At 42.0% G+C, this 17,500-nt stretch overlaps 1 protein-coding gene across 1 annotated transcript in view; it reads right to left on the minus strand.

Annotated features, from left to right (window-relative positions):
* Positions 1–17,500, minus strand: part of LOC311110701 (leucine-rich melanocyte differentiation-associated protein-like) — a gene marked incomplete at both ends in the record, with an annotated part of 340,674 nt that overhangs the window by 77,514 nt on the left and 245,660 nt on the right. The window contains one exon of the mRNA XM_084153244.1: positions 9,562–9,694. Coding sequence (XP_084009370.1) covers positions 9,562–9,694 — 133 coding nt within the window. The remainder of the gene's footprint in view (positions 1–9,561; positions 9,695–17,500) is intronic.

Genomic DNA, 17,500 nt, shown 5'->3' on the forward strand with positions numbered 1-17,500 from the left:
AGAGAGAGAGAGACAGAGAGAGAGAGAGAGAGAGAGAGAGAGAGGGAGAGGGAGGGAGAGGGAGGGAGAGGGAGAGAGAGGGAGAGAAGAGAGAGAGAGACAGAGAGAGAGAGAGAGAGAGAGAGGACTGAGAGCTGCATTTATGTTGGTAAAGTATGATCACTGGTGTAAAGTGACAGTTAGGTTTGAGTGGAAACATACTATTTGCCTTTTCCTGTGTCTAAAAGAGACAGATCTTAGAGCAGCAACAATACAGAAGGAAGAACGTTAACATTCTCATTGGCTTATTATTATATCTGGTACATTTCTGGAACATTATGTACTTTTCTGATGCTAAAACCTCAAGCTCAATATTATGATAATGATAAAGAAGTCTACAAATACTTGGATTTTACTGACGTGAATAAAAAGTAGAAGGGCTTATGCAAGCAATATTATTATTTGTCAAAGTCTATAAAACCTGTTTTTCAAATACAGGGAAAAAAGAACACATTATTATGGGTCAGCCTTGGACAGCTTTCAGTCGGGCCTCAAACTAAAACACTAAACGCATGAGACATGGAGACAACAAACGGTTCACCACAATGGCTTTGTTCCCATTTTCTACATACCAAAACCCAGAGAGGAAAATCAGTAAATATAAAAAACAGTTCCAGTCAGGAACACGAACAGAGACCTTAAAAACATCTATTTGTTTTTATACCTTTTGGCCAAAATGAATAATCCATCTATTATTCCTGCTATGAAAAAACATTATTTGTTTTTATAAGTTTTGGCCAAAATAAATAAACCATATATTATTCCTGCTATGAGAGTGATGTGACACTGAGGTCACGCACCCCATGTCCCTGCGCTTTGAACGAGCTTGTAAATCATCCTGCCGCTATTACTTACAATTAAAGGTGCTTTAAAGTTTTACAGTGTGTTTATGATGTGGGGTGCCTGTGATGTGATTTATAAGGATACTGAGTCACTCCCTCTGATTACAGTTGTTTGCATGCACCGTTGCCCTTGCTGCGACCTCACAAGTCACAGCTGCCAAATCGCTTAGAATGCAGAACTTTTCCCTCTGTTTTCAAAGCTGGTCGGTCCAAACACTGAGTGAACGAGCCGACACTGAGCCGACACTTCAGGTCCATAGACTGTAAGAACTGACAGACAACAGAGGGAGATTGTGTGGTCCATGCCGTCCCTGACATATGGAAGACAATGCTTTCATGTGTTTCATTTTCTGACTGAAGAGTGCAGGGAGAGAGAGTCAGAAAGTAGTGCTGTGTGTTTCCTGTTGCCTAAACACTTGAAACAAAACCTCAATAACAAGATGATTATAGAGACGTATTGTAACAAGCTGGAATGGTCATGTTGTGAACTGGCCTGTCACAATTAAAAGAGATTAATCTCTGTTTTCAGTGAATTGCGTTGTCTGGAGTCCATCAGAATGCCATCCATAACATGAATTAACAATGTCCAAACACGGCGAGTGTGGTATGTCACGCTTAAACATCTGTTTGCTTTTTTCTGTCAACTTTTTCTGTTTTGTCTTTTTTCCATAAATAAATCCTGTTATTCCTAATACCTATTTACTAAATCCTGTTATTCCTAATACCTATTTACTAAATCCTGTTATTCCTAATACCTATTTACTAAATCCTGTTATTCCTAATACCTATTTACTAAATCCTGTTATTCCTAATACCTATTTACTAAATCCTGTTATTCCTAATAACTATTTACTAAATCCTGTTATTCCTAATACCTATTTACTAAATCCTGTTATTCCTAATACCTATTTACTAAATCCTGTTATTCCTAATACCTATTTACTAACTCCTGTTATTCCTAATACCTATTTACTAAATCATGTTATGCCTAATACCTATTTACTAAATCCTGTTATTCCTAATACCTATTTACTAACTCCTGTTATTCCTAATACCTATTTACTAAATCCTGTTATTCCTAATACCTATTTACTAACTCCTGTTATTCCTAATACCTATTTACTAAATCATGTTATTCCTAATACCTATTTACTAAATCATGTTATGCCTAATACCTATTTACTAAATCGTGTTATTCTTAATAGCTATTTACAAAATCTTGTTATTCTTAATACATACAGTGGGGAAAAAAAGTATTTAGTCAGCCACCAATTGTGCAAGTTCTCCCACTTAAAAAGATGAGAGAGGCCTGTAATTTTCATCATAGGTACACGTCAACTATGACAGACAAAATAAGAAAAAAATAATGTAGGATTTTTAATGAATTTATTTGCAAATTAAGGTGGAAAATAAGTATTTGGTCAATAACAAAAGTTTCTCAATACTACTCAATAATTGACACAGGTCAAACGTTTTCTGTAAGTCTTCACAAGGTTTTCACACACTGTTGCTGGTATTTTGGCCCATTCCTCCATGCAGATCTCCTCTAGAGCAGTGATGTTTTGGGGCTGTCGCTGGGCAACACGGACTTTCAACTCCCTCCAAAGATTTTCTATGGGGTTGAGATCTGGAGACTGGCTAGGCCACTCCAGGACCTTGAAATGCTTCTTACGAAGCCACTCCTTAGTTGCCCGGGCGGTGTGTTTGGGATCATTGTCATGCTGAAAGACCCAGCCACGTTTCATCTTCAATGCCCTTGCTGATGGAAGGAGGTTTTCACTCAAAATCTCACAATACATGGCCCCATTCATTCTTTCCTTTACACGGATCAGTCGTCCTGGTCCCTTTGCAGAAAAACAGCCCCAAAGCATGATGTTTCCACCCCCATGCTTCACAGTAGGTATGGTATTCTTTGGATGCAACTCAGCATTCTTTGTCCTCCAAACACGACGAGTTGAGTTTTTACCAAAAAGTTCTATTTTGGTTTCATCTGACCATATGACATTCTCCCAATCCTCTTCTGGATCATCCAAATGCACTCTAGCAAACTTCAGACGGGCCTGGACATGTACTGGCTTAAGCAGGGGGACACGTCTTGCACTGCAGGATTTGAGTCCCTGGCGGCGTAGTGTGTTACTGATGGTAGGCTTTGTTACTTTGGTCCCAGCTCTCTGCAGGTCATTCACTAGGTCCCCCCGTGTGGTTCTGGGATTTTTGCTCACCGTTCTTGTGATCATTTTGACCCTACAGGGTGAGATCTTGCGTGGAGCCCCAGATCGAGGGAGATTATCAGTGGTCTTGTATGTCTTCCATTTCCTAATAATTGCTCCCACAGTTGATTTCTTCAAACCAAGCTGCTTACCTATTGCAGATTCAGTCTTCCCAGCCTGGTGCAGGTCTACAATTTTGTTTCTGGTGTCCTTTGTCAGCTCTTTGGTATTGGCCATAGTGGAGTTTGGAGTGTGACTGTTTGAGGTTGTGGACAGGTGTCTTTTATACTGATAACAAGTTCAAACAGGTGCCATTAATACAGGTAACGAGTGGAGGACAGAGGAGCCTCTTAAAGAAGAAGTTACAGGTCTGTGAGAGCCAGAAATCTTGCTTGTTTGTAGGTGACCAAATACTTATTTTCCACCATAATTTGCAAATAAATTCATAAAAAATCGTACAATGTGATTTTCTGGATTTTTTTTCTCAATTTGTCTGTCATAGTTGACGTGTACCTATGATGAAATTTACAGGCCTCTCTCATCTTTTTAAGTGGGAGAACTTGCACAATTGGTGGCTGACTAAATACTTTTTCCCCCACTGTATTACTACAGTGTATCATAAATAACACAAATGTCTCAAGGGATAATAATGATGTACTTCAATCAATCCATATCCAGAATGGAAAAGAAAACATCCAGTATTTGAGTGTTAGCACAAGCTAGTCTGAGGCCAATACAGGGTAGGACTCATGACATGGAAACACATCATCTATCATTAGAGTAGCAAAAATCCAGAAACATTTCCAAAATTCCCAGGTTTTCCAGAAATCCTGGTTGGATTTTCTGCTTATTCCCTACTGATTCCGGAAATGTTGAACCAGATTTTCTGGAAAACCAGGGAATTTACGAAAATGTACCAGATTTGTGCAACTCAATTCACCATACTGTCCTGACTTAACCTATACTACATACTGTCCTGACTTAACCTATACTACATACTGTCCTGACTTAACCTATACTACATACTGTCCTGACTTAACCTATACTACATACTGTCCTGACTTAACCTATACTACATACTGTCCTGACTTAACCTATACTACATACTGTCCTGACTTAACCTATACTGCATATCATCATGTGTAGGCCTATAATGCAATATCACATAATGCACAATCATCGCTGTCAAATCATGGCTCTCCAATCGTGGCTCTCCAATCATGGCTCTCCAATCATGTGGTCTACTTCAGATATTCCGACTGCTTTCCTCAAACTTGAAGTGAACCGCTGCAGAGTAAAGCAGGTTAACATCAGCGGAGGGAAAAATAGAACTGAAAAGATCCACTTGAGGACTTTCCTGGCTCTGTCACTGTCGATTCCACTGAAGAGCCGTCACCCTGAGAGCAAGGGCTCATGGGATACGAGAGCTGGCTCTAACTGCCCCGCGACGCCGTCTGCTTCACATTACACGCAGGAGGATGTGGGGAGAAAAACTCATGTCCCGGGCTCTAATATCAAGTCAAACTCTCTGTCCGAGCAAACTGTAAGTGACATCCACGGAACCATTATACCCCCTGACGTAGCTACCAAGCTGTGTTTAGTGGCAGGGGACTGAGCGTTTACTTCATTCACTGTGAAATGTACTTTAACATGCGGGACGTGGAGTAAAATGTTATAATACCGGTCAAATCCGACATGCCTCTCTGAGTGTTTTGATAGACCTGGTCAGTTTAACTCAAGGTTTCAACAACAGGATGAGGGCTTGAAGCAGGGTGTTTTCCTCTATGCGGTTTAGCACCATCGCATTCCATGACCTCCGAGTCCTCAAAGAGAATTATCACATTATGGCATTCCAACACCCCTAATTTCCCAAAATACAGCTCAAGGCTTTCCCACTCTCTGCTTCTCTGTGTCTGTCACGGTCTGGGAAAAACACTTCAATGGCCTTCAATCAATTTACTTGTTTATTTATTTGGCCATCCTCTCTTTCTGTATCATACTCCCTCCCTCCTCAGGAAATCCAATAAGACAGAGACCCAATCACGCTGTCTTCATAACTATGGTGGAAGAAGATGACATCCCTAGCTAGTGTCAGACACATAAACAACAACACATTGAGACACTGAGGGTGTTATGTATTTCTAAGGCCAAGTGGTGCATGAAAAGACACAATCAATTAAATGAGCTGCAAAATTATCCTCAGGCAGACAACTTGTCCACACATAAATAACACCCTTTACTGCACTTACTGTATTTTATACGATATTGTTGGGCATAGTCTACAGGCCATACTAAAGTACAGATGTTCTATCTTAAATTGATCACTGTTGTCGTGGATAATTTTCCTGCACTACAGGAAATGCAAATTCCTGCTGTGAGAAACTGGTCAAATTAAGATAGCACACTTGTATATATAGTATGATTGTATAATACCAATATAGGTTTGATATTGACATCACCCAACACCGAACAGAGCTGATCTTACAACAAAAACATCAGTCTTATACTTGTGCATGTGTGCTTTCTCTAAATGTTCCCCCGAAAACATTGAGATGACATCCAGCTCTCTGGACATGTAAACTTGTAAAAGGTTCAGAATGTTGGAGAAGTGGATATGATTTAGTAGACTTGGAAAAGGTTCAGAATGTTGGAGAAGTGGATATGATTTAGTAGACTTGGAAAAGGTTCAGAATGTTGGAGAAGTGGATATGATTTAGTAGACTTGGAAAAGGTTCAGAATGTTGGAGAAGTGGATATGATTTAGTAGACTTGGAAAAGGTTCAGAATGTTGGAGAAGTGGATATGATTTAGTAGACTTGTAAAAGGTTCAGAATGTTGGAGAAGTGGATATGATTTAGTAGACTTGGAAAAGGTTCAGAATGTTGGAGAAGTGGATATGATTTAGTAGACTTGGAAAAGGTTCAGAATGTTGGAGAAGTGGATATGATTTAGTAGACTTGTAAAAGGTTCAGAATGTTGGAGAAGTGGATATGATTTAGTAGACTTGGAAAAGGTTCAGAATGTTGGAGAAGTGGATATGATTTAGTAGACTTGTAAAAGGTTCAGAATTTTGGAGAAGTGGATATGATTTAGTAGACTTGGAAAAGGTTCAGAATGTTGGAGAAGTGGATATGATTTAGTAGACTTGGAAAAGGTTCAGAATGTTGGAGAAGTGGATATGATTTAGTAGACTTGGAAAAGGTTCAGAATGTTGGAGAAGTGGATATGATTTAGTAGACTTGTAAAAGGTTCAGAATTTTGGAGAAGTGGATATGATTTAGTAGACTTGGAAAAGGTTCAGAATGTTGGAGAAGTGGATATGATTTAGTAGACTTGGAAAAGGTTCAGAATGTTGGAGAAGTGGATATGATTTAGTAGACTTGGAAAAGGTTCAGAATGTTGGAGAAGTGGATATGATTTAGTAGACTTGTAAAAGGTTCAGAATTTTGGAGAAGTGACGGTATTCATAATGTATTAAAGCCCATTGCTTTGTTATCAGAACCATGTGGCGGCCCATAGTGCCATGCCATAACGGCATGATTGAATATCAGTTTAAACTGTGGTCACACTCCATTCTGATGTGAATCAAACTAAGACTGCGTACCAAATGGCACCCTATTCCCTACATAGAGCACTATGGTCCCTGTATAAAAGTAGCGCACAATATAGGGAAAAGGGTGCCATTTGGTGCCTAGCATGCCCATTTACTGTTCCAATACATCACGCTAGGAGTATGAACAACTAGAGAGAGATTGGGTATTTTTCTGATTTACACAGCCAAATGAGAGGGCCTTAGATAAGCACGTATGGGTTCATCATAATGATTCACCTAACGCTAACTAGAAGCAGGGTCAATGAGTGTGTCTCCTTAACTTTTGTGTAGATTATGAGGAGAACCGTTTTAAAACTGAGTTTAACATTCATCTTCAATGAGTGTAATATAGCTGTTTTGAAAGCTTCTTTAACTTTGATTATACCCTAAACACTGGTATTCAGAAACAGGCAGTATCTACATACTGTAACTCTCACAGGAAGAGAGAGAGTGAGAGAGAGAAGAGAAGAGGGAGAGGGAGAGAGGAGAGAGAGAAATTAGTGAGACTAGAGAGAGTATTAATTAGTGTTCATATTTTTGTTAAGTGTAATTAGTGTCCAGTTTAACTGTGCTACAGTAACTCCAGACACCAGGGCTCCAGTGTTATGAAGGGACGCCCCACTGTACGAGACATAAAAGCAAACACAAATGTCTAATTACACCAACATCATCTCTCCCTCCCTAATGCCTCGTTTGTCTGCGCCACTTTTTAATTGGTGACCCGCACGATTGGTCAGAAACACAATGGCCCTGATGATGGAGCCAATTAAATGACGGGGAGGCGGGGTGTACAAGTGCCCTGCCGAGAAGGTTACGGCTGCCACATCATGCTTCATCGGACTCAAAATAAACTGCTACGGTGGAAACCAACACCCCAAGAGGCGAGGACCCAAGCACGGGAGAGGACATTTGGAACCACACGACCCCAACTCTCACTCTCATCACTCTCTCTGTTCCACTTTAAACAAACAACTTATAAAGGCTTTATATAGCATTCATAGGTACTTCACAAATCAGTTATGAGCAAAGTCCTACTACTTAAAGGGTGTATGAAGGCTGTATAAAGATTACACAGTATATTGAGTCAAAGGCTGCTACGGTGGAGCAGAGAAACTAGTGTACTGCACTGTAGAAAGTATGTTCATCTATTTAAGTAAAGGGAGATTTTAAAGGGACTTTTTCTATCTGATAATGTACATAGCATCTTTTACTATTTACTCTGACACAAAACACATATCAATCAAGTAGAATTAGCTAGATAATCTTCAGACATATCTAACTCTGTGACAACAAAAGCAAGCGTTGCCGCTACATTGGCAGGGCTATGTAAATATACTGTAATCCTCCAAAGTGACTTTTGCCTGCCAACAAGCATTGTTAAAGTGCTCTGCTTCTTTTCATATCAAGTGGATGAGCAGCGTTTTCATTCTACTCCTCTAAATCTAGCAAACATGCCAGAATGGGGTTAAATTATTTCATTGTTTTCCTTTCTTGCTCTGCCATTTGCAGGTTGAATCAAGATAAAAGAGTCACATGAACGGACACTAAAACACTGCAATATTTTGTCTGAACTGATACATATTTAGATATTTCCGTGCACCCTGCATTTCTACCCAATTTTTCCTGATTTCCCTGATTTCTCTGGTGCAACCTTCCGTCTGCTCGACACATATCATGCCTTGTCATTGGTTGGCTTTGTTCTTACCTCCCAGACTGCTCTCTGTCTGTAAGGCCCTGGGGACCCTGGGATGGCGCAGCCTCGCTGATCCAACCAGTAAATATTTAATGACCTTACAATTACATGGAATCAAATCTTAGCAAAGCTATTCATTTACACCCCTCTGAAAGAGGAGGAGTGAGGAGGAGGGGGAGAGAGGGAGATGAGGGTAGATGGGTGAGGAGGGTTACATCTATGAAATCTCAAACTCTAATTAGTCTGGCCCTAATGAGCGAGGGAGGAATAAGTGCATGGTCGAGAAAAATTAAGCGATTGTGACTGGCGTGTACGTGAGCTGTCGCTCCGATGGCCAGCGCTGTCATGCTCCGCGATGCTACCGCGACCGGACAGCCGCCTCGTCCACTTTGATCTGGGCTTATGCATATGGAATGAGGTCAGACCGTGGTCACATACACACAGAGAGACACACACAAGCATACACACACACACAGACACACACACAAACACAAACACACACACTCATTAAAGAGAGTCCCCTCGGAGGGAGGGAGAGGGGGCACGGTAAGGGCTTCTGTTCAAAGGGCCGCCATACTAGAACCCTGCAACGGGAGACTGACACTCAGACACGGATGAAGAAAGGAGGACAGGAGGGGAGGACAGGAGGGGAGGAAAGTGGGGGGGTTTCTCGCTGCTCATACACATCACTTCATTATGGTCTTAATAGGGTTAGAGGGGTTAGACAAATGATTGACCCCAACGCGAGGTGAGGGAACTATTAGATAATTAGATATATCAGAGATATATGATCTCTCTCATCACACTGCTAATGAGGGGGACTCCATTCAACCCTCTGAATGGCTGAAAAAGAAACAACTAGTTATTTTGTTTCCTATAGATTCCATTGACTGGGCAGTGAAGTACAGAATTTTGGACGGCAGCATGTTTTTAAAATTATTTTTATTAACTTACTGTACTCTAGTTTCTCTGGACTGGAAAGCCCTAAATATGTCAACTCCTGGATGAAGAGCCAGTACCTCCTTTCACCAATGTAACACCTCATTCAGTTACATACTTCAAGAGACTTTATACAGTATCTAACTTTCAATGGTGATTCTCCATTGGAAGTGCTTCTTAATCCAGGACTAGGCTTAATCTGTGTCCGGGAAAGCAGCGTTATTAGAATGTAAAGAGTGTACTCACCACCATGTCTGATGACTTGGGTTTGACCACCTTCATGAAGGCTCCCCGTGCTTCAGCCTCATGCTGTTCTGTCTTACAAACCTTCCTAGTGTCTAGGAACTTTAGGGTGGGTAGCTTGTGCAGAACAAAGTACCTGAAGACACACACACACACACACATACATGTTGGTAACAGTTTTAGCTAACAGATATATGACATAAAATATGATCTACAAGAGATGATACTTTATATACTTTATAGAATAGGGAAATGAACAATGTCTACAGAAAAACAAACACACAAACAAACGCATACGTACATGAGATGATTTGAGTAAAAAGTCATATATTACTATACAAACTGAACACATCTAGTGAATACATAATCAAACCACAAGATGTGTATATATTGTAGTTAAACATAATCTTCCAGAGCGTAAAAACTAGTTCATATCCACGTACAAAAGCTATTATGCAAATGAATTAACATAAATTCCAATTTGTAAAACGGCACATATCAACAAACAACTTGAAAAGACTACTTGTTTACTCAGTAGAGATGTAATGGCGATGACATCTATCCTTCCATGCAATAACCTTCAAAGTTGATCAAATAAGGACAGCAATATAAATAGAACGAAGGGAGATACGCCCCATCTGCCAGAGCTGTCATTCCTGTAACATCACAGATCTCTTCTCTAAGCTTTCAGACACTATCTATCTTTCATTGGGAGGGAGAGGAAACATCAGGTAGATAATGGCTGGGATACGGAGATGACAAGAGATCCATTCAGAAAGCGGGTGGGAGCAGAGGAAAGGAGAGGAGAACAGAGGAGAGGAGGACAGAGGAAAGGAGAGCAGAGAAGATGAACAGAACAGACATGTCAAGGCTGGAGGTTACAGCCAAACAGAACAGAGGAACAGACATGTCAAGGCTGGAGGTTTCATCCAAACAGAACAGAGGAACAGACATGTCAAGGCTGGAGGTTACAGCCAAACAGAACAGAGGAACAGACATGTCAAGGCTGGAGGTTACAGCCAAACAGATCAGAGGAACAGACATGTCAAGGCTGGAGGTTACATCCAAACAGAACAGAGGAACAGACATGTCAAGGCTGGAGGTTACAGCCAAACAGAACAGAGGAACATACATGTCAAGGCTGAAGGTTCCAGCCAAACAGAACAGAGGAACAGACATGTCAAGGCTGGAGGTTACAGCCAAACAGAACAGAGGAACAGACATGTCAAGGCTGGAGGTTACAGCCAAACAGAACAGAGGAACATACATGTCAAGGCTGGAGGTTCCAGCCAAACAGAACAGAGGAACAGACATGTCAAGGCTGGAGGTTACATCCAAACAGAACAGAGGAACATACATGTCAAGGATGGAGGTTACAGCCAAACAGAACAGAGGAACAGACATGTCAAGGCTGGAGGTTACAGCCAAACAGAACAGAGGAACAGACATGTCAAGGCTGGAGGTTATAGCCAAACAGAACAGAGGAACAGACATGTCAAGGCTGGAGGTTACAGCCAAACAGAACAGAGGAACAGACATGTCAAGGCTGGAGGTTACATCCAAACAGAACAGAGGAACAGACATGTCAAGGCTGGAGGTTACAGCCAAACAGAACAGAGGAACAGACATGTCAAGGCTGGAGGTTACATCCAAACAGAACAGAGGAACAGACATGTCAAGGCTGGAGGTTACAGCCAAACAGAACAGAGGAACAGACATGTCAAGGCTGGAGGTTACATCCAAACAGAACAGAGGAACAGACATGTCAAGGCTGGAGGTTACATCCAAACAGAACAGAGGAACAGACATGTCAAGGCTGGAGGTTACAGCCAAACAGAACAGAGGAACAGACATGTCAAGGCTGGAGGTTACAGCCAAACAGAACAGAGGAACAGACATGTCAAGGCTGGAGGTTAGAGCCAAACAGAACAGAGGAAGAGACACAGCAGCAGCACTAGCTAAGTGAAGGGTGAGGAGGGACAGACAGGCTCTATACAGAAGGTGATGATGGTGGAAATGGTAGGGGTGAAGATAGATAATAAAACCAATGTCAGCATTTGGCCGGAGAAAGGAGTTTGGGTAGGCAGGCAATACTACACCATGAGTAGGCTAATAATTAATCCACAGAGGATCAATGGCTTCTTTTTTTTTTTTATTGCCTAACAGATTGTTTGGAGCCCAATAACAAGGCATCGCCTACAGTCGGGAACACACAGCACATCTGTCAGTAAACAACATGCAGACAAAACAGGCCTTTCGCAGTAGTTCAAATACAATCGTGGGAAAACACAAGTTGGTAAGCAAATGGCTCCTGCTGAAAAGAGAAGAATCTGTCTGTTGTTTGTCCGAAATAGCACACCTCTGTCTTACTACTCGCACCTCAAAAACTCTCGACTATTGCTACTCTCCCTTCCGGGACGGCTACAAGGCCCTCCCCCACCCTCCCTTCGGCAAATCAGATCACACCTCCATTCTACTCCCTTCCTATAGGCAGAAACTCAAACAGGAAGTACCCGTGGTAAGGATAGTTAAACGTTGGTCTGACCAATCGGAATCTATGCTTCAAGATTGTTTTGATCACACGGACTGGGATATGTTCCAGGTTGCTTCTGAGAATAATATTGACGTATACACTGACATAGTTCATCAGGAAGTGCATAGGGGATGTTGTTCCCACTGTAACGATTAAAACCTATCCAAACCAAAAACTGTGGATAGATGGCAGCATTCGCGTAAAACTGAAAGCGCAAAGCACTGCATTTAACCAAAGCAAGGTGACTGGGAACATGAACGAGTACAAACAGTCCAGTTATTCCCTCCGTAAGGCAATCAAACAGGCAAAACATCAATACAGAGACAAAGTGGAGTCGCAATTCAATGGCTCAGACACGAGATGTATGTAGCAGTGACTCCAGACAATCATGGATTATAAAGGGAAAACCAGCCACGTCGCGGACACCCACGTCTTGCTCCCAGACAAGCTAAATACCTTCTTCGCCCGCATCGAGAAAAACACAGTGCCGCCCGGCACGGGCCACCGCCGCTTACGAGGACAGGTAGCTCTCGTTCTCCGTGGCTGACGAGAGTAAGACATTGAAGTGTGTTAACCCTCGCAAGGCTGCCAGCCCAGATGGTATCCTCAGAATATGTGCAGAGCAGCTGGCTGGAGTGTTTACGGATATATTCAATCTCTCCCTATCCCAGTCTGTTGTCCCCACTTACTTCAAGATGGCCACCATTGTTCCTGTACCCAAGAAAGCAAAGGTAACTGAACGAAATAACTCTCGCCCCGTAGCACTCACTTCTGGCATCATGAAGTGCTTTGAGAGTTAAGGATCATATCACCTCCACCTTACCGGACACCCTAGACCCACTGCAATTTGCACACCGCCCCAATAGATCCACGGATGACGCAATCGCCATCGCACTGCACACTGCCCTATCCCATCTGGACAAGAGGAATACCTATGTACCTGAGGGCAATGGCGGAGTGGTGCCAGGAAAATAGCCTCTACCTCAATGTCAACAAAACCAACAAGCTGATCGTGGACTTCAGGAGACAGCAGAGGGAGTACGCCCCCATCCAAATCGATGGACCGCGGTGGAGAAGGTAAAAAAGCTTCAAGTTCCTCGGCGTACACATCACTGACAATCTGAAATGGTCCAGCCACACAGACAGTGTGGTGAAGAAGGCGCAACAGCGCCTCTTCAACCTTATGAGGCTGATGAAATTTGGCTTGGCCCCCAAGACCCTCACAAACTTTTACAGATGCACAATTGAGAGCATCCTGTCGGGCTGTATCGCCGCCTGGTACGGCAACTGCACCATCCGCAACCCCAGGGCTCTCCAGAAGGTGGTGCAGTCTGCCCAATGCATCACCGGGGGCACACTGTCTGCCCTCCATGACATCTACAGCGCCCGGTGTCACAGGAAGGCCAATTAGATCATGAAGGACCTCAGCCACCTGAGCCTTGGCCTGTTTACCCCGCTACCATCTAGAAGGTGGGGTCAGTACAGATGCCTCAAAGCTGGGACCGAGACTGAAAAACAGCTTCTATCTCAAGGATATTAAATCGTCACTACTAGCCGGTCTCTACCCAGTACCCTGCCCTGAACTTTATTCACTGTCACTAGCCGGCTACCACCCGGTACTCAACTCTGCACCTTAGAGACTGCTGCCTTATGTACATAGTCATGGAACACTGGTCACTTTAATAATGTTTACATACAGTTTTACCCACTTCATATGTACAGTTGAAGTCGGAAGTTTACATACATTTAAACTCAGTTTTTCACAATTCCTGACATTTAATCCTAGCAAAACTTCCCTGTCTTAGGTCAGTTAGGATCACCACTTTATTTTAAGAATGTGAAATGTCAGAATAATAGTAGAGAGAATGATTTATTTCAGCTTTTATTTATTTCATCACATTCCCAGTGGGTCAGAAGTTTACATACACTCAATTAGTACTTGGTAGCATTGCCTTTAAATTGTTTGACTTGGGTCAAATGTTTCGGGTAGCCTTTCACAAGCTTCCCACAATAAGTTGGGTGAATTTTGGCTCATTCCTCCTGAAAGAGCTGGTGTAACTGAGTCAGGTTTGTAGGCCTCCTTGCTCGCACACGCTTTTTCAGTTCTGCCCTTACATTTTCTATAAGATTGAGGTCAGGGCTTTGTGATGGCCACTCCAACTTTGTTGTCCTTAAGCCATTTTGCCACAACTTTGGAAGTATGCTTAGGGTCATTGTCCTTTTGGAAGACCCATTTGTGACCAAGATTTAACTTCCTGAATGATGTTTTGAGATGTTGCTTCAATATATCCACATAATTTTCCTTCCTCGTGATGTCATCTATTTTGTGAAGTGCACCAGTCCCTCCTGCAGCAAAGCACCCACACAGCATGATGCTGCCACCCCCATGCTTCACGGTTGGGATAGTGTTCTCGGCTTGCAAGCAACCCCCTTTTTCCTCCAAACATAACGATGGTCATTACGGCCAAACAGTTTTATTTTTGTTTCATCAGACCAGAGGACATTTCTCCAAAAAGTATGATCTTTCTCCCCATGTGCAGTTGCAAAACGTAGTCTGGCTTTTTTTATGGCGGTTTTGGGGCAGTGGCTTCTTCCTTGCTGAGCGGCCTTTCAGGTTATGTCGATATAGGACTCGTTTTACTGTGGATATAGATACTTTTGTACCTGTTTCCTCCAGCATCTTCACAAGGTCCTTTGCTGTTGTTCTGGGATTGATTTGCACTTTTCGCACCAAAGTACGTTAATCTCTAAGAGACAGAACGTGTCTCCTTCCTGAGCGGTATGACAGCTGCATGGTCCCATGGTGTTTATACTTGCGTACTATTGTTTGTACAGATGAACGTGGTACTTTCAGGCGTTTGGAAATTGCTCCCAAGGATGAACCAGACTTGTGGAAGTCTACAAATTTTGTCAAGCTAAGAGGCACTGAGTTTGAAGGTAGGCCTTGAAATACATCCACAGGTACACCTCCAATTGACTCAAATGATGTCAATTAGCCTATCAGAAGCTTCTAAAGCCATGACATTATTTTCTGGAATTTTCCAAGCTGTTTAAAGGCACAGTCACCTTAGTGTATGTAAACTTCTGACCCACTGGAATTGTGATACAGTGAATTATAAGTGAAATAATCTGTCTGTAAACAATTGTTGGAAAAATTACTTGTGTCATGCACAAAGTAGATGTCCTAACCGACTTGCCAAAACTATAGTTTGTTAACAAGAAATTTGTGGAGTGGTTGAAAAACAAGTTTTAATGACTCCAACCTAAGTGTATGTAAACTTCCGACTTCAACTGTATATACTGTATTCTAGTCAAGGCCTATCCTATTTAACTATTGCTGTACACATACTTTTCTATCCTACATATTCTACAGATATGCTACATATTCTATCCATAGACTGTCCATACTGTCCATACATCCCGTCATATACATATTTATATGTTGCTCATCTTAATATTTCTATATTTCTTAATTCCATTATTTTACTTTTTAGATTTGCGTGTATTGTTTTATATTGTTAGATATCAGTGGTGTAATGTACTTAAAGGAAAAATCCACCCAAAACGATGAATTCCTTTAATTTACAGTGTTAAATAACACTAATACAATATCCGAGAACAATATTTTTTTGAACAAATGTTTCATTTTGGTGTTATAATAAGGTTGGTAGCAACATGGAACATCGTTGTGGAAATCTGTTGCAGCTCAAGTCAACTACAAAATCCACAATGCAATGCTCTCTCCATGGGCTGGCTGGCTAGCTAGCTAGGTAGCTAGCTTGCAAATGTAGCTACACACAATAATATCAAAGACAATATCAGCATGTAACGTAGCTAGTTAACTGTAAAATCGCCTAAACAAACCGCACTATCAATTTAGGAGTCTACAATCTCACCATGTTCAACCTGCAGATCGATGTGCCTCAGAGTGGAGTCTAACATTCGCAACGGCAGATATATACTGAACAAAAATATAAACGCAACACACAACAATTTCAAAGATTTTACTGAATTACAGTTCATAGGAAATCAGTAAATTGTAATAAATAAATTAGGCTCTAATCTATGGATTTCACATGACTGCATCTGTTGGTCACTGATACCTTTAAAAAAAAAGTAGGGGCATGGATCAGAAAACCAGTCAGTATATGGTGTGACCACCATTTGCCTCATGCAGAACGACATATCTCCTTTGCATGAAGTTGATTGTGGCCTGTGGAATGTTGTCCCACTCCTCTTCAATGGCTGTGCGAAGTTGCTGGATATTGGCAGGAACTGGAACACGCTGTAGTACATGTCGAGCCAGAGCATCCCGAACATGCTCAATGGGTGACATGGCTGGTGACATGTCTGGTGAGTATGCAGGAATTGGAAGAACTGGGACATTTTCAGCTTCCAGGAATTGTGTACAGACCCTTGCGACCTGGGGACGTGCATTATCATGTTGAAACATGAGGTGATTGCCGCGGATGAATGGCACGACAATTGGCCTCAGGATCTCGTCGCGGTATCTCTGTGCATTAAAAATTGCCATTGATAAAATGCAATTGTGTTCATTGTCCGTAGCTTATGCCTGTCCATACCATAACCCCTCCTCCACCATGGGGCACTCAATCAATCAAATTTCAATCAAAATGTATTTATAAAGCCCCTTTTACATCAGCACTCTGTTCCCAACGTTGAAATCAGCAAACCGCTCGCCCACTCAACGCCATACATGTGGTCTGCGGTTGTGAGGCCTGTTGGATGTACTGCCAAATTCTCTAAAACAACTAAATGAACACTAAATTCTCTGGCAACAGCTCTGGTGGCCATTCCTGCACTCAGCATGCCAATTGCACACTCCCTCAAAACTTGAGAAATCTGTGGCATTGTGTTGTGTGACAAAACTGCACATTTTAGAGCGGTCTTTTATTGTCCCCAGCACAAGGTGCACCTGTGTAAGGATCATGCTGTTTAATCAGCTTCTTGATATTCCACACTTGTCAGGTAGATGGATCATCTTGGCAAAGGAGAAATGCTCACTAACAGGGATGTAAACAAATTTGTGCACAACATTTGAGAGAAATACGCTTTTTGTGCATCTGGAAAATGTCTGGGATCTTTTATTTCAGCTCATGAAACATGGGGCCAACACTTTACATGCTGCATTTAAATTTTTGTTCAGTGTACTTTTGAGGAGATGGGAAATGTTGCCCATGCTATGTCAATGGGCCACGCGGTGCATTCTGGGCAATTCCGGGACAAGGAGCGCTATCTTTCAAGGAGTGAATGGGAGTCTATTGGGCGCTAGCTCAAAAACCCAACATTAGCATGAATTTCGTCAACAAGAAGTACAACATTACAAATGTTTTCAGAGATGTGAGGTAATTAACTTGCCATCTGTAGTATCGTATAGCTTTGGAATTG

Source organism: Coregonus lavaretus (genome assembly GCF_964263955.1).
Source record: "Coregonus lavaretus genome assembly, chromosome: 36".
NCBI classification, from domain to species: domain Eukaryota; kingdom Metazoa; phylum Chordata; class Actinopteri; order Salmoniformes; family Salmonidae; genus Coregonus; species Coregonus lavaretus.